This window comes from Anolis carolinensis, chromosome 2, assembly GCF_035594765.1.
Source record: "Anolis carolinensis isolate JA03-04 chromosome 2, rAnoCar3.1.pri, whole genome shotgun sequence".
Classification (NCBI taxonomy): Eukaryota; Metazoa; Chordata; class Lepidosauria; order Squamata; family Dactyloidae; genus Anolis; species Anolis carolinensis.
The window spans coordinates 209684369-209706480 of NC_085842.1; the positions used below are offsets into that span (position 1 = coordinate 209684369).

The 22112-nt window shown below is 44.3% G+C and overlaps 1 protein-coding gene across 1 annotated transcript; it reads left to right on the forward strand.

Moving 5' to 3' along the window:
* The first annotated feature begins 4346 nt into the window (after positions 1 to 4346).
* On the forward strand, positions 4347 to 21341 carry LOC103277710 (uncharacterized). Its single transcript, XM_062971636.1, has 6 exons — positions 4347 to 5732; positions 5825 to 5901; positions 19735 to 19817; positions 20440 to 20470; positions 20677 to 20753; positions 20850 to 21341. The coding sequence occupies exons 1-6, from the start codon at positions 5663 to 5665 to the stop codon at positions 20899 to 20901; spliced, it is 390 nt and encodes a 129-aa protein (XP_062827706.1). The 5' UTR covers positions 4347 to 5662; the 3' UTR covers positions 20902 to 21341.
* The last annotated feature ends 771 nt before the right edge of the window (positions 21342 to 22112 follow it).

The following is a 22112-nucleotide window of genomic DNA, read 5'->3' on the forward strand; positions in this document are numbered from 1 at the left end:
CATTATCTTTTAAAACAGCAGAAGACAAACCGGCTGAAAAGCAGACTGTGCATTTCAAAAATTTGCAGAATTTCAGACATTTGTAGCTATTCACAGAAGGAATTCATGAACTAGTTAAATTTCCAGTTGCCAACCAATAACACACATCTTTACATGCTTCTCTAAACAGAAAGAATTCATAACACAAAAACCTTTCAGATGATTTCATTTACTCTCACAATGTAAGTGGACTTTGCATCATGGCTGGAGACCCCCAAATGCTCCCAAACCTAAAGACCAAAAGCCTGAAAAAATGTTATCCAACCCACCCTGAATCCCTTATCTTAGGGTGCATCTATACTACAGAATTATAGCAGTTTGAAACATTTAACTGTCGTGGCTCCATGCTGTGGAATCATCATGGGCATTTTAGGTGTTGGAAATATTTCCCCTTTTGTATCAAAACAATACAATACAAATACTAAGATTTCCACAGGATGGAGCCATAAAGTGGTGTCTTACTACCTCATCACACTAGAAGAGGCATGGGCAAACTTGGGCCCTCCAGGTGTTTTGGACTTTCACAATTCCTAACAGCCTACCTCTGTGTAGCGTGTCCGCTGTAGTGTGTAGATACATCACACGAATGTAACAAGACACCTGTGAATCTATGTGAAAGAAGCAATCATATATACTGCGCCTGGCTATTGTATGGATGCTGCCTCTTTGCAGTCAGAACAATAATTGTGTTCAATGTGTTGTCGAAGGCTTTCATGGCCAGAATCACAGGGTTGTTGTATGTCTTTCGGGCTGTGTGGCCATGTTCCAGAAGCATTCTCTCCTGACGTTTCGCCCACATCTATGGCAGGCATCCTCAGAGGTTGTGATACCTCACAACCTCTGAGGATGCCTGCCATAGATGTGGGCGAAACGTCAGGAGAGAATGCTTCTGGAACATGGCCACACAGCCCGAAAGACATACAACAACCCAATAATTGTGTTCCCCGGATCATCGCTCATCCATGGATGCAGAAGCCAAGGAGCTGCCTGGTATTCCCCCAAAAGATTCAGCCAAGAAGTATACAAAAGCTCTACTGAAAAAGAACTGTAATGCTTGGCGTTGGAAGAGCAACCATTATTCCATGGGGTTTTCAGCTAAGTCAGTGACTGATGTCCACCCAAACCCATGTGCCCTTGAAGTTGATCGATACTATTATCAAATCAACTGGCCAGAAGTGGTGCGAGAGAAGTGGGCAACAGAGAAAGCAAACATGAAGAGTCTGAGCGTGTCCATTAGTGAAGACTCAGCTGTTGTTATTAATAAGCTACACGCTTGACATAGGCCCTGGGGACTCAGCTATGGAAGGGGGGTCTGAAATCCAGTAGAGTCTAACTTATCCAAGCTAAACAGGCCGGCAGAAGCTTGGATAAGCGAATATCTTGGATAATAAGGAGGGATTAAGGAAAAGCCTATTAAACATCAAATTAGGTTATGATTTTACAAATTAAGCACTAAAACATCATGTTATATAACAAATTTGACAGAAAAAGAAGTGGAATACGCAGTAATGTTATATTGTAATTACTGTATTTAGGAATTTAGCACCAAAATATCATGATATATTGAAAACATTGACTACAAAAATGGCTTGGATAATCCAAAAACTTGGATAAGCGAGACTTATCAAAATAAGTAGTATCAAAATAAAGATGCTTCCATGATAATAAAAAAAGGAATTGTGGGAGCTGAAGTCCCACCTGGAGGGCCCAAGTTTGCTCATGCCTGCACTAAAGCATGGACCCACTTTAAATCCTGTTTTTGCCTCCTGCAGAATTCTGGAGCTTGTAGTTTTGTGAGGCCCAGGACCTGCTCTCCCTAAACTACAAGCCTTGGAATTCTGCAGGAGGTCGGAATAGGATTTAAAGTGGATTACTTTTCTAGTGTGATGAGGGCCAAAATGTTATAAATCTGCAATTTGGGCGGTTTAATGCGTCTTGTCTAGGAACGTTTGACTTCTAAGAACCCGCCCCTTGACACCACTTCCGCCGCATCCTGTCCTCACCACGGTCGGCTCCCCGCCCGTCACCCAATGACCGGACCAAAGTTCCGCATGCCCGCCTTCCCCACCGTGGACCAATCAGAGGCGAAACGCCAAGCCTATCAAGAGCGCAGAAAGCGTGAATGGCGCCCGAGGGAGGGGGGTGGGGAGAGAAACTGCCGCTTCTCCGGGGAAGGCTTCCCTCCGAAAACTCAGCCGTCTGCTCCGCCTCCGTGTTTCTTAGACAAGGAAGGCTCAAACGAAGGTTCCTTCTCCTAAAATAGAACCCACAATACCTGCTATTCCATGACAGGCGTTCTGGGATTGGGGGCAAACAGGCCTTGTTTGGACTGCCACTCCCAGAATCCTCCATGCAGGAGCAGTTCCCATGTTCTGACAGTTATGTCCTGCAGCATTTAGGGCAGATATGGGCAAACTTGGGCCCTCCAGATGTTTTGGACTTCAACTCCCACAATTCTTAACAGTATACCGGCTCAAGTTTGCTCATAACCAATTTAGGGAGGAAAGGGCCAGAATCAGGTTTTCTGCATAAATGTGTCTGCCCCAGACTAGAGTCCATCTACATTGGGGATTTAATGCAGTTTGATACCACTCTTAACTGCCCTGGCTCAATGCTATGGAAACCTGGAAGCTGCAGTTTTCCAAGGTCTTTCCCCGCTGGCAAAGAGGATTGATGCCTCGCCAAACTACAATTCCCAGGATCCCATAGCCATGCAGTAATTTGATGTGCAACAACCGATTGAAATAAAATACAGTGAATATTTACATTGTAGTTTTGTTTTTTTATCGTGTCAGAAGTGACTTGAGAACATACTGCAAGTTGCTTCTTGTGTGAGAATTGGCCGTCTACAGAGACGTTACCCAGGGGATGTCCAGATGTGTTAGCTGGGAGGCTTCTTTCATGTCCCCGCAAGCTAGAGCTGACAGACGGGAGCTCACCCCATCTTGCAGATTCAACTATACAGTCAGAATTTCCTCCCAGTAATTGCCTTGCCACTATGATGAAATCATAGGGGTAAACCGAGGAATAATAAATTCCAGTGGGATTCCTCCAAGAAAGGCAGTTCCAACAGACTCCGAGGCAGAGAGTTCAACTGTTGAATAGCTCTTCTTAGCTCTTATGGTCAAGAAGTTCTTCCAAATGTTCAGGTGGAATCTCCTTTCCAGTCATGGCTCCATTGAGTCCTGGTCTCCAGGGTACAGAAAACAAGCCTACCCCCTCTTCCTTATGGCATCATTTCAAATATTTAAACATGGCTCTCATGTCTCCCCTCAACCTTCTCTTCTGAGGCTAAACAGACCCAGCTCTTTAAACCACTCCTCAGAGAGATTATTCATTATTTCCAGACCTTTGAACCTTTTAGTGGCCCTCTTTTTCTGGACTCTTCCAGCTTAGAGTCAAGCTCCCTCTTAAACTGTGCGGCCCAGAATTGGACACAGAGCTATGATTCCAGGAGAGGAGGTCCGGCCAAAGCAGAAGAGAGGGCACCATGACTTCCCTTGATCTGAACACTAGACTCCTTTCGATGCAGCCCAAAATCCCATTTACTTTTTAGCTACTGATTCACACTGTTGACTCATGCTCAACTTGTCCACCAAAACTTGAAGATCTTTTTCACATGTACTATTGTCAAGGCATGATAGATATCCAAACAGCTCTTTTCCTAATCTTAACCCACATGTATTAATTGCTGAAATGAACATGGTTAGGAAACATTGCCTTTGCTTATTTTGAAATAAGAGACATTGTCAGGTGCCTTTTGTGTATTTTTCTCCCCATTAGGTGCCTTCTTCCTCCATATTCATGAAATAAAAACCCCTGTAAGTTATTGCAAAATGCACACATCACATTCATGTGCCAAATCAGAGTTTGATGGGTCTGAGAAGCATAAACAAGTCACTGATGTATCTATAGTCTGGAAAGAGAGGCTTCCCAAGGGACTTTCCTCCCAGTTTAAAGGCATTTTTTGCCCCTCAAGCGCCATTTTGTTCTTCTCCATCTCTGTTTGGGAAGAGAGCTGCCTCCCGACTTAGGGTTTTACCTCAGGGGCAAAAAGACCCGGGACATGAGAAAAGGTCCACATACAGATCTGTTGGTCCCAGGATTTCTGCCTCCAACGTCCAGACTTGCTACTTTGTCCTGTGTTTTTGTAGCCCGCAAGATGGCTGTCACGGGATATCCTCTGGAAATTTTTTCTTTTTGTCTGCTGGAAATTTAGACTTTTTTAAAAAAAACTTAAAATGTGCAGATGTGAATATGCATATCGTTGTACAAGTTTTTTTCCTGGGTTATACATTTCTGTTCTTCATTGCTTTTATTGTGAAAAGATGCAGAATGTTGACTAGAGGGCAAAAACTTTGTCCTGGCCAGAGAAACTTCACCCTCCACACATTTAATGAAGTTTCTGGGAAACAAAGTTTATAGAGTAGGGCCACTACTTTCCAAGTCAGGACTACACAATTAAACAGGAACACACACTTTCAAGTCAGGAACAGAACTTTATTATCACTTTTTAGAAGCTGCGTTGAGAGAGACATGGGTTTAAAAAGAGAATTTTCAAAGAAACGTGTAATGACTACAAGTCCCATATGTTTTGATTGACCTAAGTTGCAAGAGGCCTGTGTTTGAGAAAGGCCTGTACTTGAGAGAAAATGCTGATGTTTGGGGAAAGAGTTGTTCCAGAAAAAAGAGATGTTTTCAAATAATAACAATACATCAAGTCAGAACCGGTTCCCATACGATTTCGAGCGTATACTTGCAACAAGTCAGGGTCAGTAACATGAAAATTGTCTAAAGAATCACATGTTGTTACAGCATAGAAAACCAATGGGATTACATGGTGGTTAAGATGCTTGTGACATATCCAACATTAGACAAATGGGGTAAATGATCTTTGTTAGCCAATAAGGATATGCTTACTATTTTCTGTGGAAGTGATGAAAACCCTTGCAACCATTTTGAAAGTTGGACAAATCCTTTGATTGCATGTATGCATGTATTTGTCACATTGCTATGGCCACGCAATAGTTCTTTTGCAGTTTGAAGATCCAATTTTTGTGGTGTCTTTTCTCGCCCTCTCCACAGAAAAGGGGCCTCCTGCTTTTGACTTTGGATTAAGAGGGGTATTTTTTTTACATCTTTTACATCTTTGCCCCTTTAGCGTGGCCATCTCTGCAGACAGGTTTGGTCGTGTACTTGTGCCTGAGAACTACAGGGTGATGTTCCTGAGTTATACATGTCTGTTCCTCATTGCTTTTATCCTAAAGACATGGGGAAAGTGGATTGCAGGGCAAAAACTTTGTCCTGGCAAATGAAACATCTCCATCCACCCACTGTGGCACACAAAGTTTGGGTCCCATGGCCCATGATTCCACCCTTCAAAGCAGAAGAACAGAAAAGGGAGATGCACGGGGCCACCCTTCCTTGCTTCCTTCCTGCTGGGCCGCCCTCCCAAGAGCAGCTCCAGGCTACTGATTGTTTTTCTTTGAAAAGGTTCCATTCCTGCCATGGAGACCGGGGGTTCTGAGAAGCCTCGAGTCAGTTGGCCCTGCCATTGCCTTCCTGACCACCAACATGGGCAGAGGGCATTCGAGGCAGGTCCAGCCGGGGCAGGCCCTGACAGATGCCTCTGCACCACAGGCCCCTCCCTGCCCCGCCCCGCCCCCAGGATGGCCCTGGACACGTGGTTCAGGGTAAGGACCACACTCCCCTCCTGCTCCCTTTGAGGCCTCAGGGCCAGCCCTGTTCTGGCACTGAGGGCCCACTTCATTGCCTCCCTCTGCAGAAGGCCAGGACGAGGCGCCCACATCTCTGCCTCATGGGCCCCGAAAACGTAGAGGCTGTTCCTGTGGATCCTCCAAGGTAAGCCCTGGGCTCCTATTTTTTTGAGGGGTCCCCCCTCCCCACCCCCAGGGGAAGCCCTGGTCCAAGAGGGAAGAGGAGGGGGGTTGCCTTTTCTCTTTGGGTCCCAGTTCCTTTGGGGGTGGGAATTTGCATATGGGAGGTGATTGGTTGGGGAGGTAGAGAAGGGTGGGGTCCCTGGGAGGGAGTAGGGATATGCACATTTTGGCAGGTGGGGATTGTGAGGTAGGGGGGAATTTGCATGTGGGAGGTGATTGGCTGGGGAGGGAGAGGAGTGGGCACAGGGAGGGAGGGGGTTTATGCAGAGTTTGGCCAGTGGGCAGGGGCAGCTCAAGCGGTAAGCCAACTACGCATTTTCTGAAGGCGCAATTCTCTAGGGGGCGTCCAGCGCCACTCCCGCCTGTCAGCAACAGGCACCTTTGCAGAGAGAAGGGAAGAAAGCGGAGATAAAAGAGGGAATGAAGGGATGGGAAGGCAATGGAAGGTGCGGGGAGAGAACTGGTAGCAAGGGCATCTACCTGGACCCGGGGACGTGGACATGAGAGCCGTGCTGGCTGGCTCACCAAGATGCCTGCCGCCCACTCGCCCACTACCTGCCTGCCTCTCACTCCTGGCCCACGCCTTCTCGGTTTTGCATTATCTGAGATGTCCCAACCACCGAGGGGCTCAAAGGCGGAGAAAGACCCAACCATCCAGTGCCTTCCCTCCCTCCCCCACTCCCCGGGAGGCCCAGCCCTGCACACTCAACTCGCCCTTGCCGGATTTCTCCCAAGTCTTTATCCACTCGGCAGGGAGCTCTGTCCCCGTTGCTGCTGCCATCTTCCCCATCTGGTGCTGGAAGCACCCGGATGTACGAGCGGCACGCAGGCAGGCAGGCAAGCAAGCAAGAAGGGGCCCGCTGTGCCTTCCTCGAGTCAGAAACCTGGATTCTATAACAGTTTACACCAGGCCTGGGCCAACTTCGGCCCTCCAGGTGTTTTGGACTCCAACTCTCACAATTCTTAGCAGCTGGAGAGAGAGAGAGAGAGAGAGAGAGAGAGAGAGAGAGAACGCTAGCAATTTCATAGAATTATAGAGTTGAAAGAGACCTCATGGGCCAACCCCATTCTGCCAAGAAGCAGGAAATTGCATTCAAAGCACCCCTGACAGATGGCCATCCAGCCTCTGCTTAAAAGTCTCCAAAGAAGGAGCCTCCATCACAGTCCGGGGGAGAGAGGTCCTCTGCCAAACAGCTCTTTGGATAGCATAAAGGTAAAGGTTTCCCCTGACGTTAAGTCCAGTCATGTCTGACTCTGGGGGTTGGTGCTCATCTCCAGTTCTAAGCCAAAGAGCCAGTGTTGTCCGTAGACACCTCCAAGGTCATGTGGCCGGCATGACTGCATGGAGCGCCGTGAGCATAGGGATACCATAGGGAAGGATTAACATCCCTGTGGTGTTTGTTTTGTTGTCAGCACCAGTTCAGAAAGTTTCATCTCACTTTCTGTCCCTGGGATCATTCGATTTTGATTTTTTTCCCCTCTGTCATGCCAGGGATGCCGTGGCTCTTTACTCCACTTTCGAGGCCTTTAGCCTACACTTGACTTGGGACTGACAAAGTAGGGGGGCATGCGTCATGTGATAGCAGTCCTAGAAAAGATTGTGTGATGAGGCTTCACGTACAAGCTGTTGGTTTTTACACAGGGGCTGGATGCCCATCTGTCAAGAGGGCTCCCCTCGTGTGTTCCTGCAGGTCAGAAAGGGGTCAGACTGGATGGCCCTTGGGGTCCTTTCTAATTCTATGACTCCAGGAAATGGGTCTCATGGGGACAAACCCCACCCCCTGGACCCTCCGTTCCCCTCCGTCTCCCACCACATTTTCCCTGGCAGACTTCAGGCAGAAGGTTCAAGTTATACTAAATGATTCAAAATACCAAAATCATCCTTATATAGGAAGGTCGAGAATTCCTAAAGCAGAATCCAAAACAATATAATCAATGTGTTACAAATACACATGTTCATAGAAAGCCTAGCTCTTATACTCAAGGTTTGTGAGTCCAATAATACGAAATTCATGTTCCACATAGAAGACTGTGCATTCAAATCTATATGTCCAAGTTTGTAAATCCTTTTTGAATCCAAAATTTTAAATTAATCCAAAGTTTATAACCATCCACAACTGGTTTTGACTGTGTAGTCTTCCTCGGGTGGTAGTTTATGAAGGTACAGAAAACCTAGAATAGCCAATTTTCCACTGTAGCAAGTTCTTCAAGTAAATAAATTCAGTGTATAAGACTACACAGTCAAGACGTGTATTTTGAATCATTTAGTATAATTTGAACCTCCACAATCATTGTCTGCACATTAAATGTTCCATGACTATAACCAGGGCCGGTTGTTACTAGGCGGCCGCGGACGCGGCCGCCTCGGGCGCTGGCTGCTAGGGGCGCCATTCGGGCCTGACTTCCTGGTCGCGGCCGGCGATCGCCCGGGCGGTCGCCGGCCGCGACCAGGAAGTCAGGCCCGAATGGCCTAGGTGTGCTGTGCGCGTGCGCACAGCACAGCTAGGCCATTTTGCCCTTAGTAACAAACTAAGGGCAAAAATGGCTTCTCTGGCTGTGCGCATGCGCACAGCCAGAGAAGCCATTTTTGCCCTTAGTTTGTTACTAAGGGCAAAATGGCCTAGGTGTGCTGTGCGCACGCGCACAGCACACCTAGGCCATTCGGGCCTGACTTCCTGGTCGCGGCCGGCGATCGCCCGGGCGGTCGCCGGCCGCGACCAGGAAGTCAGGCCCGAATGCCCTAGCTGTGCTGTGCGCGTGCGCACAGCACAGCTAGGCCATTTTGCCCTTAGTAACAAACTAAGGGCAAAAATGGCTTCTCTGGCTGTGCGCATGCGCACAGCCAGATAAGCCATTTTTGCCCTTAGTTTGTTACTAAGGGCAAAATGGCCACGCTGGGCGGGGGCGGGGCCAACTGTGGCCCCGCCCCCCCTCACTAATCGCCCTGGCCCCGCCTCCCACGCAGCGTGGGAGGCGGGGCCAGGGCACGCTGGGCGGGGCCAGGGCGCGGGTGGCGGGGGCGCTTTTCAGCACCCCCGCTTCCCATTAAAAAATATCTCCGGCCGGCCCTGACTATAACATATAGATGAAAAACTATCTTATAGTTTATATTATTGGATTATATTTCTGTTTGTAGTGGCCTCTTGCCTTTGTACTTTGGGGAATCCCTTCTCTGTATTGTAGACTTCAGGCAGAGTCAGGGTTAGAAGTCAATAATTCACTTCACTTCACTTTATTTCTTAATTAGTCGCTCTCCACCAGAGTGCTCCGAGCGACTTACAATTTAAAATATCATTCCACAATATAAAAACATTCAACAGTGACTATTTGGCAAATTAGATCTGATTTACTTAAATGCACAACCAAATAATGAGAATGAATTCATGTGATTCAAAGCTGGGCTGTAAGAGGGAGGGGGAAAATTGAGAACAAAATAGTCCATTTGAGAAGGTGATTAGGAAATGTTTGAGAGAGGAAAAGAAGGTGGCAGGATTATCTGTACAAACAAATCATAACAGTAAAAGAAGAAATAGTAGAGGAAATTTTTCAAACATGAATAATGGACATGGAAATGGAGAGGGAAGACATCCAAAGGGAAAGAAGTAATATAGCAAAAGAAAAGTACAATGTATTAAGAGAAGGAAAATGTTACAGGTAGAAAACTCCTGCACAACTTTCACATTTTTTTTTACCAGGGATAAAGGACAGGTGTTGGCATGGTTGTGAACAAAGAGGGGTGTTTAATCGCATGATATGGGAATGTGATTGAGTGCAAGAATATTTATTTATTTAAAACATTTATGCACTTTTGACCTGATTACCCCCATTTTATCCATTGATGGTGATGTTCGTTTTAACACCTTCCCTATCTGTTTTTATAGATGTTTTTGTATTTTGTGCTTTCAATTTGTTTATTTGTACTGAATGTTATGTTTATATTGTTTTTACTTACTTATATTGATTTTAACTGTCATATTTGTTTTGTTTTGGGCTTGGCCCAATGTTAGCCATCCCGAGGCCCTTCAGAGAGATGGTGGCAGGATAGAAAAATAAATTATTATTATTATTATTATTATTATTATTATTATTATTATTATATTCCTCCCCTCTCACCCCGAAGGCAAACATTCAACAGCAAAACATAAAATAAACCATAAAAATACATAAACACTAAAACCAGTTATCTTCACATTAAAACCATTATTTAAAACCATCACAAGTCAGCCGCAAATTTTCCTATTACTGCTATCACCGTGCATACTCGAAGATAAGCCAAGTTTTTCAGCCCTTTTTATCAGCTGGAAAAGCCTCCCCCGGCTTATAATCAGGTCAAGGTCAAGCCAGGTAGCGGAGCCTGGAGGCCGTTGCTTGCAATATATGATATATTTCACTCCTCCCTTATCAATGTGTTTTATTTTCCAAAGCCTCCCTTACTCTTAACCAAGGAAATGTTGTGAAAAGGAAAATAAGCCCTTGCAAGTCAAGAAGAAGTATATATATATATACACTCATTAATCTTATAAAAGCATTTTCCCCTGAAATATTTGTTAATCTCTGCTACAGATATGTAGGCATTTCCCCCTGCAAGCCTTTGAATTCCTATTTACCTAAACATTTATATATCTCTCTATATATTAATTTTATATATAAATTTCCCATATGTTTCCAAATCTTTGCAAATCCTATATACATATAGATATCTAGAGATTTCATATACAGTAGAGTCTCACTTATCCAAGCTAAACGGGCCAGCGGAAGCTTGGATAAGTAAATATCTTGGATAATAAGGAGGGATTAAGGAAAAGCCTATTAAACATCAAATTAGGTTATGATTTTACAAATTAAGCACCAAAACATCATGTTTTACAACAAATTTGCAAAAAAGTAGTTCAATACGCAGTAATCTTATGTTGTAATTACTGTATTTATGAATTTAGCACCAAAATATCACAATATATTGAAAACATTGACTACAAAAATGGCTTGGATTATCCAGAGGCTTGGATAAGCGAGGCTTGGATAAGTGAGACTCTACTGTACCTGTATATCTGTATCTATGTGTATACATTATTTTTATATATGAATGTTTGCCTCACGAGTTTGCAAGTCTTTGCAAATCCTATGCAGATATAATTATCTATATATAGAGAGATGTCTAGCTAGATATATATGAATATAGATATATAGGGCTTGGAAATACTACAGGGGAAATATACACACACACACACAGATTTCTTGATAGATGCAGGAGGGAAATGCACATATATAGAGAGGATCTGCAAATGTTTCAGGGGAAAATGCATATGTGGAATTAGCATATATAATTACTAGCTGTGCCCGGCCACGCGTTGCTGTGGTTTAGTCTGGTGGTGTTGGTCAGTCTACATTAGGTTGTATTTATGCTGTGACCTCCACCTTCTTTATACTCACACTAGCTGTGCCCGGCCACGCATTTCTGTGGCAAAGTGGTGGTGGTACTGGTTAAAAATTGTTGTGTAATTTTTATTTGATGTTATTTGCATTTTTTATTAATTTTATTGTAAGTTATATTTTTATTTATTATATTTTATTATTTTCTTGTATTATTTTTAGTTATTTTCTGTTATTATAGTACTTTATTGTATTAATTTTTTAGTGTTTTTATTATTTTTTATTGGGTTGAGTTGGAGGAGCTTAGCCTTCTAACTGGCAGCAATTGGATAAAAGCAATGATTTCTCTCTCTCTAATTAGGATTTTATTTTTCTTTTCTTTTTGTTGTATCAACCTAGAGGCATGGATGATGGGTTGTGTTGTCAAATTTCGAGGTTGGGGGGCCTGTAGTTTTGTTGTTTTGTGGGTCGCCATGATGCCATCACTCTTTTATATATATAGATTAGTAGTAGTATTTGGAGTCTGTTACCTTCTTCAATTTTTGTGTTGATTGATAATTGCTTGAGATCCTTGTTGTCTTTGGTTTGTTGTTAGTTGTAATGTCTGATTCTGCTGAGTGCGGTTTATATTTTTATTGTGGTACAATAGTCTTTTTTTTTTTGTTTTGCCTGTGTAGGTGTTTATTATTATTGTTGTTGTAGTGGTCATGAAGGTTGGATAAGTTAGATGCTACTGTATTGTTTTTTGGAGGCCCAGTGTAGCACTGACTGGCCTTTCAGCCTCAGTGCCTGGCTGTTTCTTGCCTGTGATGGTGTTGATTCTTGTTGTTGTTGTTGTTGTTGTCATTCTTATTATTGTAATTGTTTTTTTGGAGGCCAAGTGTAAATGTAGGGATTGGGGAGGTGGATGAGTTGTGTTGTCAAATTTTGTATTTATTATAGTCACAATGCGTTGTTGTGAGTTTTGTGGGTCCGGATTGTGGTTTTGTGGTGTGGTTGTGTTGTTACAACTGAGAGGCAAGGCTTTTGTGTTGTGTTGCCAAGTTTTGTATTTCTGGGGCGTTTAGTTGTGTGCCAAGTTTTGTATTTCTGGGGCGTTTAGTTGTGTTGTTATAGTCACGATACACTGTTGTGAGTTTTGTGGGTCCGGATTGTGGTTTTGTGGTGTGGTTGTGTTGTTACAATCGGGAGGGAATGCTTTTGTGTTGTGTTGGCAAGTTTCGTATTTCTGGGGCATTTAGTTGTGTTGTTATAGTCATGATGTGTTGTTGTGAGTTTTGTGGGTCCAGTGTGGTTTTGTGGTGTGGTTGTGTTGTTACAACTGGGAGGCAAGGCTTTTGCATTGTTTTGCCAAGTTTTGTATTTCTGGGGCGTTTAGTTGTGTTGTTATAGTCATGATGCGTTGTTGTGAGTTTTGTGGGTCCGGATTGTGGTTTTGTGTTGTGGTTGTGTTCTTACAACTGGGAGAAAAGGCTTTTGCGTTGTGTTGTCAAGTTTTATATTTCTGGGCGTTTAGTTGTGTTATAGTCACGATGTGTTGTTGTGAGTTTTGTGGGTCCAGATTGTGGTTTTGTGGTGTAGTTGTGTTGTTACAACCGGGAGAAAAGGCTTTTGCGTTGTGTTGTCAAGTTTTATATTTCTGGGGCGTTTAGTTGTGTGCCAAGTTTCATATTTCTGGGGCGTTTAGTTGTGTTGTTATAGTCACGATGCGTTGTTGTGAGTTTTATGGGTCCGGATTGTGGTTTTGTGGTGTGGTTGTGTTGTTACAACCTGGAGGGAAGGCTTTTGTGTTGTGTTGGCAAGTTTCGTATTTCTGGGGCGTTTAGTTGTGTTGTTATAGTCACGATGCGTTGTTGTGAGTTTTATGGGTCTGGATTGTGGTTTTGTGGTGTGGTTGTGTTGTTACAACCTGGAGGGAAGGCTTTTGTGTTGTGTTGGCAAGTTTCGTATTTCTGGGGCGTTTAGTTGTGTTGTTATAGTCACGATACGTTGTTGTGAGTTTTATGGGTCCGGATTGTGGTTTTGTGGTGTGGTTGTGTTGTTACAACCTGGAGGGAAGGCTTTTGTGTTGTGTTGCCAAGTTTCGTATTTCTGGGGCGTTTAGTTGTGTTGTTATAGTCACGATGCGTTGTTGTGAGTTTTATGGGTCTGGATTGTGGTTTTGTGGTGTGGTTGTGTTGTTACAACCTGGAGGGAAGGCTTTTGTGTTGTGTTGGCAAGTTTCGTATTTCTGGGGCGTTTAGTTGTGTTGTTATAGTCACGATGCGTTGTTGTGAGTGTTATGGGTCCGGATTGTGGTTTTGTGGTGTTGTTGTGTTGTTACAACCTGGAGGGAAGGCTTTTGTGTTGTGTTGCCAAGTTTCGTATTTCTGGGGCGTTTAGTTGTGTGCCAAGTTTCATATTTCTGGGGCGTTTAGTTGTGTTGTTATAGTCACGATGCGTTGTTGTGAGTTTTATGGGTCCGGATTGTGGTTTTGTGGTGTGGTTTTGTTCTTACAACCTGGAGGGAAGGCTTTTGTGTTGTGTTGGCAAGTTTCGTATTTCTGGGGCGTTTAGTTGTGTTGTTATAGTCACGATGCGTTGTTGTGAGTTTTATGGGTCCGGATTGTGGTTTTGTGGTGTGGTTGTGTTGTTACAACCTGGAGGGAAGGCTTTTGTGTTGTGTTGGCAAGTTTCGTATTTCTGGGGCGTTTAGTTGTGTTGTTATAGTCACGATGCGTTGTTGTGAGTTTTATGGGTCCGGATTGTGGTTTTGTGGTGTGGTTGTGTTGTTACAACCTGGAGGGAAGGCTTTTGTGTTGTGTTGCCAAGTTTTGTATTTCTGGGGCGTTTAGTTGTGTTGTTATCGCATGATGCATTGTTGTGAGTTTTGTGGGTCTGGATTGTGGTTTTGTGGTGTGGTTGTGCTGCTGCATTTCCCACCTTTGGCTTATACTCGAGTCAATAAGTTTCCCCAGTTTTTTGTGGTAAAATTAGGTGTCTCGGCTTATATTCAGGTCGGCTTATACTCGAGTATATATGGTATTGCACTGCCCCAAAGGCTTGGTCCCACAGCCACATCTTTCCCATATTTCTGAAGGACAGGAAGGAGGGGGCTGATCTAACCTCGCCAGGAGGGAGTTCCATAGCCGAGGGGCAATCACTGAGAAGGCCCTGTCTCTCGTCCCCGCCAATTGTGTCTGTGACGGTGGCGGGACCGAGAGCAGGGCCTCCCCGGAAGATCTTAATCTCTGCAATGGTTCATAGAGGGAATGCGTTCAAACAAAATACTACAGAATAATTGAAGGAGAAATCACTACAATGTTAAGTCTACAAATAATATTCCAGTTTTACTGTTGTAAAACTGTTTTACTGTTCTTCTAGTTATATACAGCAGTGTGTGCGAAAAAGATCTTGGAGTCCTCGTGGACAACAAGTTAAACATGAGCCTACAATGTGATGCGGCAGCTAAAAAAGCCAATGGGATTTTGGCCTGCATCAATAGGGGAATAACGTCTAGATCCAGGGAAGTCATGCTCCCCCTCTATTCTGCCTTGGTCAGACCACACCTGGAATACTGTGTCCAGTTTTGGGCACCGCAGATGAAGGGAGATGCTGACAAGCTGGAAAGCGTCCAGAGGAGGGCGACTAAAATGATTAAGGGTCTGGAGAACAAGCCCTATGAGGAGCGGCTTAAAGAGCTGGGCATGTTTAGCCTGCAGAAGAGAAGGCTGAGAGGAGACATGATAGCCATGTACAAATATGTGAGGGGAAGTCATAGGGAGGAGGGAGCAAGCTTGTTTTCTGCTGCCCTGCAGACTAGGACACGGAACAATGGCTTCAAACTACAGGAAAGGAGATTCCACCTGAACATCAGGAAGAACTTCCTCACTGTGAGAGCTGTTCGGCAGTGGAACTCTCTCCCCCGGAATGTGGTGGAGGCTCCTTCTTTGGAAGCTTTTAAGCAGAGGCTGGATGGCCATCTGTCGGGGGTGCTTTGAATGCGATTTCCTGCTTCTTAGCGGGGGGTTGGACTAGATGGCCCTTGAGGTCTCTTCCAACTCTACTATTCTATGATTCTATGATTCTATGATATTGTTCAGGAGGGCGTGACTGATAAGTTTTCCCTGAAAACTTTATCTGAGGCTTAGAGGGGCAATTTGTGATGGTGGAAATTGTCCCACTTTTTGACACGTGATAAGAGGCCTTATTCCAGTCTCCACGAAAGGGTTCAAAGGAAATTCCATGTTTATGATGCAAATATGAACACATAGAAAGTAGCAACTGTGGGATTAGAGGACTGGAAAAGGCTACTATGAGTTTTTTATGAAACTGGAAGCCAAAACAATGACTGTAAATTTATCTGACTTATTGGAGTATTTAACAAAAGACTTAGAGAGTAGAGAACATGACTTTTGTTACCCCATCTGTTCCAGTTTAAAGTACTCAATGAAATACAAAGTTCCAATTGACAGGGATTCTATTTGAGATGTTTTGTTTCAGAGTGGTGAGGTTCTGTTATCCTTGTTTTAATTCTCTTGTTTGCAATTGAGTGTTGTCCAGATATTTGGTCTTGCCTAATTACAGGCTGTGACGTATCTGTTTCTTCTTGCTGCTCTTTTGGCATTATTCCAATTGTGGGATTCAGAAACTCAGCAGAATTAAAATTAATACATCATAATTTCTTTTGGACAGACTCTAGGTTGGAACATATCAAATTTAGAGTATCCAGAGTTAAGAATATTTGTTTAGCAAACAGTACATAATCAGATATAGACTCCTTATGCTCTGTGGAGTTAATCACCTCGACTTTCAGCGTCTATTTCTACAAATAGTAATAGTTAATAGAAATGTACTATGTGCAAAGACAACAGGAGTGAAGAATATACAAAAATTAAAATTGGTTGACAAATAAATAGCGTGTGCACAAATTGTTTTAGTGACGGGTTGGAAAGATAAAATGAACTCTGGCGAAATGGTATAAGTATATAGATAATATGTTAAATATGAAAATAACAAATTGCAAATGGAACAATATAGATAATATTGAAAAGGTTACAATAATTAAGAGGATGTGGGAACCACTTAGGAATTATTTAGAGAACGTGATAAGATGCAGAGTGGAAAACTGAAGACTGAAATTGATATTTCAAATGTAACTTCTGTAGTTTTCTATATAAATTGCATGTACAAGGAGGGGAGGAGGGGAGTGGGATAAAACAATAAAATAACAATAAAAAGACAATTGGGTAGGCCTTGGACTATTATTTGAATTTGCATGATTTTAACTGATGTTTTACTTTGAAATTGTGTGTTGTTGGCATCAAATTGTTGCCTGTTGTAAGGCCGCCCTGAGTCCCCTTCAGGGTGAAAAGGGTGGGGTACAAATGTGAGAAATAAATAGAAAGGGGCCTCGAGGGCCATCCAGACATCCAGCTTCTGCATAAAAGCCTCCAGAGAAGGAGGCTCCCACACACTTTTTTTGAAAGTCTCACAATCTTGATCAGGGGTCCCCAAACTAAGGCCCAGGGGCCACATGCAGCCCATCGAAGCCATTTATCTGGCCCCCACAGCAACGGCTCCCTCCTCCTCCACCGAGGAAGGCACATGCAGCACAAGGGAGGAGGAAAAGGAGCACACCTTTCCCACCTCCTCCCTCACCTGGTGCGCGCCTTCCAAAGCTTTTCTTGTTTATAATGGTATTTTAATTATTATTTAATTAATTATTAATTATTAAGGGGTGTTTTGCTAGTGCTTTTGGTACACAAAGGCAAAAGGGGGTTGGACTAAATGGCCCAAGGGGTCCCTTCCAACCCTCTTTATTATTATTATTATTATTATTATTATTGACAGAAGGACACAGTATAACACAGCAAATGAGATATATATGCTGGATTTCGTATCACAAAATCACAAGTCAAACACTTCCCAAGCATTTAGGACTGTGTGATTTATTATTATTATTATTATTATTATTATTATTATTATTATTATTATTATTATTATTAACAACATTGAGGCTGGGTGGCCATCTGTAAGGGGTGCTTCGCTTGTGCTTTTGGTGCACAAAGGTAGAAAGGGTTCGACTAAATGGCCCAAGGGGACTCTTCCAACCCTCTTTATTATTTTTATTATGATTATGACTATTATTAACATTGAGGCTGTATTTGTTCCCCTTTTTTTTACTTCAAAATAAGATATAAGATATGTGCAGTGTGTATGGGAATTTGTTCATATATATATATATTTTAAAAACCTATAATTTGGCCCTCCAACTGTCTGAGGGACCGTGAATTGGCCCCCTGTTTTAAGTGTGGGAACCCCTGATCTTGATGAATGAAGGGGATGCTGTGAGTGTAGCACACCACGATTTCAGGAAGGCCATTGGGAAGGTGCCCCAAGACATTCTCACAAAGAAGCCAGTAGAATGTGGGCAAGACAGTGCTCCTCTGAGGTGGATCAGAAACTGGTTCATAGACCAAATCCAGAGGGTGCTTCTTTCCAGTGCCTCCTCTTTCTTCATCCTGAGAGAAGGGACCAGTGGGGCTCCATAAGGAGGGTCTTGTCCTAGTCCTTTCAGGGCTATGCAGCGTCTTCATTGATGACTTGGATGATGGAATAGAAGGGTTGCTTCTATTTGCAGATGGGACGAAATTGGGAGGGAGAGCAGATACCCCAGAAGGGAGGCTCAGGCCCCAAAGTAACCAATGTGGTTAACCAACAAAAACCATTTATGGAAAAGGTTGGAAGGAGGCGAAAGAAGATTTGGAAAGATGGCAAAGAGTTCGGGATAGCAGCGATCAAAATGATGTTTCTACCCAAAAATGTTGTTTCGATTCCAAAATCTACTAGTTATCAAAGGAGTAAAGGTTTTTGAACAGTGCGGGCAGAATTTAGTTAAATTAATTACATGGTCTAGTAAAAAAGCTAGAATTGCATACCGAAATGTAATAGACACCAAAGATAGAGGGGGTCTAGCCCTTTTAGACTTTAGATACTATTACGAAGTAGTGAGTTTTAATTGGTAAAACTAAATAATAAATAATTAAATAACTTAATAGCTAAATAATTGGGTTAGATTAGAGAATTGTGTTTTACTTAATTTAGAGGGCCATAACTTAAGATTTGGGTGGCATGCCTATTATTATTATTATTATTATTATTATTATTATTATTATTATTATTATCTTTATTTATAGCCTGCCTTTCTCCCCATGGGGACTCAAGATGGCTAACATTGATCCACACTAAACAGTTTAAACAGAGGAATACAAAAGTTGAAAAACAATTAAATAAGAACAGTGTGGTAAAAACAGAATTAAATTACAACAAATACATTAAAATGACCTTTAAAACTCATTTCCCCCCATTCCCACCCACCCTCCCCAGAGCCTCCCCTTCCCCTTCCCCAAAAGCCTGTTGGCAGAGGAATTAAAAAGATAAGGTAAATAAAGGATTTAATAGACATACAATAAGATCCAATCTCCTAGCAAATTGGAAGAGATACAAGGAGGAGATGGGATTGAAGACCCCTCTATAGCTGCGTCCATTGGAAGCAGTACAAAAGCCAATTAGTCAATATAGATTTGTCGCTGCTAGATTAACAATAGTGAAATCTTGGAAAGGGGAAAAAGAACTACTCATAAAGAGTCCACACGTGAAAAGACAGATGTAGGTTTTAAAGTATCTCCAAGGTGAATTTATCAAAGCAGATATAAGGGTAGGTTTAAATAGGCATAAGACTCACAGTGAATAGTGACAGAAGTTATAGATTGTGAGTTCCTGAGGGCGGGGATGGAAGGAACAGGCATGGTAGGATGTTTTTATTAGTTATTTCATTATTTGTTCTTTGTTTTTGCTTGTTACCGGTATACAAGAAAATTTTAAAAATCACATTAAAAAGGGACTAAAGGGACCATAAGAGATTATAAAATTGGGGCAAGACTGACAAAATGGATTTCAGAAGGGAAAACTATACAGTAGTAGACTTTGTCAATAAAGATGAAATGCACAGATACGGGATGTCTGACCCCTGACTTGAAAACAATCTATGTGAAAAGGACATAGGAGTCTTAATAGACCACGAATTGAACACGAGTCAAGAGTGTGATTCAGCAGCTAAAAAAGCCCATGCGATTATAGGTTGCATCAAAAGAAGCATAGTGCTGAGAGGGAGGGAAGTCCGTCTCACTTTGCTTTGCTTTAGTCAGACTTTTTCACCTGGAATAAAACCTGTGTCCAGTTCTGAGCAAAGCAATTCAAGAAGGCTGTTGACAAATCCTAGCAGCCTCTGGCAGTGTGGTCAATGGGGAAGAATGCTGAGGGTAACAGTTCAAACTTTACTGGGGATTCCAGTTCTGAGAAACAGAGGGGGTGGAAAGAGGGAGATTGCAGCAGAGAAGCCCTTCTTCGGTAGAACCTTGAGTTTCCCTTTCTTTCCCTGCAGTTTCTGGGTAGAGAGAAGCTCCCCTGGGAGGCCAGCAGCCTTGAAGTGGAGCATGGGAACCTGACCTCCGAGAGTGCAGAGAGGTACATCCTGTCCATGTTTTGGGGGGGGGGGGGGAAGGGCAGGCTGGGGGTTGGGGGTTTTGGGGCTCAGAGATCTGGACGGGGGCATCCCAGAAAGTCGCTTTCTTCCCAGGGACTGGCAAGGGCCTTGGGATGGGGCTGGCCTTGAGGGGAATGGAAGGGAGAAGGCGGCCAGGGATCCCAAACTGAGCTCTTCTTCTGTCCCTTGCCCTTCTAGCAGCTTCCTCTCAGTGAAAATCCTAACTTCCCCAAAGCACAAACTACCCATAGAGTTGATGAGTGAAAGAAGGGGGCTGGAAAGGAGGAGCTTGCCTCTCTTCTTTATTCGAGAGACAGTTTCTGGCTCAGAGCACCCACTTCCCTCTTCTTCCTCCTCAACAGGGTTCAAAGGAAGTTGGGATCCCTTCAGAGATTCTGGAGGAGGGGCGGCCAGGGGCCTTGATACAGAGAGGTACCTCCTTCCCAGATTCAGGGGCACATGGCAGTCAGAGGTCCCCTCCACCCCCTAATTGAGGTCAAGGGTGCCTCAGCCTCAGCCCTATTCCAGTGAGTTTGGCGGGCTACACCTGAGATAGAGGGTAGGACTTCTTCTGACCTTGCTTTATTGTTTCTCTCTTTGCAGTGTCTATGAGCCCCCTCAAAAGACATCAACGGTAAGGGAGGGAAGGAGGTGGTAAAAGGGGGGTGGGCTGCTTCCTCTACATCCTCACACCTCTTTTCCTCTCCCCGCCCCTCCTTGAACCTCCTACTCTAGTCTTCCTCTTCTGGGCTGTCTTCCCATTCCTTCCCTTTTGGCCTCACACCCATGAGGGAAGGGGGCAGCCCCTATTTCACTCCTCTTCTCAATTGTCTTTTACAGGACTCCGAAGCAGCAACGCTGGCTGACATCCCCAGTCTGGAGGATGAGGTACGGGACCCTCTCTCCAGTTCAAGCAGGTGCGTTGCTCTTCGCCAGGAGGGGTGACCGTTGCCCCCCCTTCTTGTCGTCAGTCCCTGTCCTATCAGGTCTCACCTCTTGTGCCTCTCTTCCAGCTCTGTAGGACATGAGGAAGAAGACGATCCATCCCTGCACTCATGGAGATAGTCCTCCCTGGACCCAGAACAGGTAAAGCTCAGAGTTCCCCCTAGCGAGGCCTGGGACCACTACCAAGGAGACATCACCCAACGCCTTTCTCAGGATGCAGAGAAGGGCCTACTCCATCGACCTTCTAGGTGGCAGGTTTGTCCAGAGATGTCCAGCTTTCAGGTAGGCTGCTCTTCTCAGCTCCCGTCATTACCCTTCTAGTGGTCTCTTTGGCCACTAGAAAGGTATGTAGGGACCACACATTTACCTGTCACTGCTCTCCCTCCACTTTTGGCCCAGCTGCCAGGTGCCATTGTTTCTCTTCTTTTTTTCTTGACAGGCAAAACAACACCTGCATCATCTATGCCAGCTGGTCTGCAGTTCCTCCTCTGCAGAGGTCAGTGGATTATGTGGCCCGCAAACATCTGAAGATGGCCACGTACCACTTTCTGAAGTCTGACGGGAGGTAAGAGAGCTGGGCCTGGAGGTGCCATTTCCCTATCCCCATGGGGCCCTGAGCGGTCTCCTCATAAGGTTGGAGCCAAGACTGACCCTGACCATGGCTCCCTCTTCCCTTTCTTCATTTACAGGGCTTGCGGTGAAATGGTAAGCGCCGTACTAAATTCACTGTATTGTTGCGTGGAAGCGGCGCTCGACCTGTATCTGGTCAAGGTGAAGGAGGGACCTTGGCTGGCCCAGGAGGGCAAGGAACAGGGCAGCCTCATTTTGGATGCAGCCACAGTAAGGACATCCCCACCTGCACTCTGTCTTTAGGGGGCTGGGGAAGGAGAACGGAGCCCCCTCTTTCTTGACCTTCCACAGGAACCTTTCCTTGCATTTGAGTCTCCTTCTTTCTCTCCGCAGGCAAGAGCAATGCGGGCCATCAGCAGGATCGTCTGCCACATCAAGGACAGCACTCGCGTGGAGGGGTGGTTTCCTGGAGCTTCTGCTCGCCTTGGTGACCAACTTCATCGAGGTCACAAGGCCTGGGTTGGAGGCACCCAGAAGGAATCAGAACAACAGCTCCAGAGTAAGGAGAGAGTGGGGAGGAAGGGTTTGTGGGACTCCCAGCCCTTTTGTGGGGGGCTGAAGGGGGACTCAGACCCTTCACTGATAAGTAAGCCTTTTTCTTTCTTTCTTTTTCAGAGAACTGGCGAAGATCATCATCGTGCTAGTGAAGAGGGTGGCTTCGGTGTCCTTCAACAAGACCTCTGAGAGGATGATAGAAGAAC

Excerpts from the sequence above, each read along its gene's own strand:
- LOC103277710 (XM_062971636.1), top strand. The coding sequence starts at position 5,663 with ATGCCTCTGCACCACAGGCCCCTCCCTGCCCCGCCCCGCCCCCAGGAT. Across the intron at positions 5,733-5,824 it reads CCCTGGACACGTGGTTCAGG|AAGGCCAGGACGAGGCGCCC; the intron begins GTAAGGACCACA and ends CTCCCTCTGCAG. Across the intron at positions 5,902-19,734 it reads GTTCCTGTGGATCCTCCAAG|TTTCTGGGTAGAGAGAAGCT; the intron begins GTAAGCCCTGGG and ends CTTTCCCTGCAG.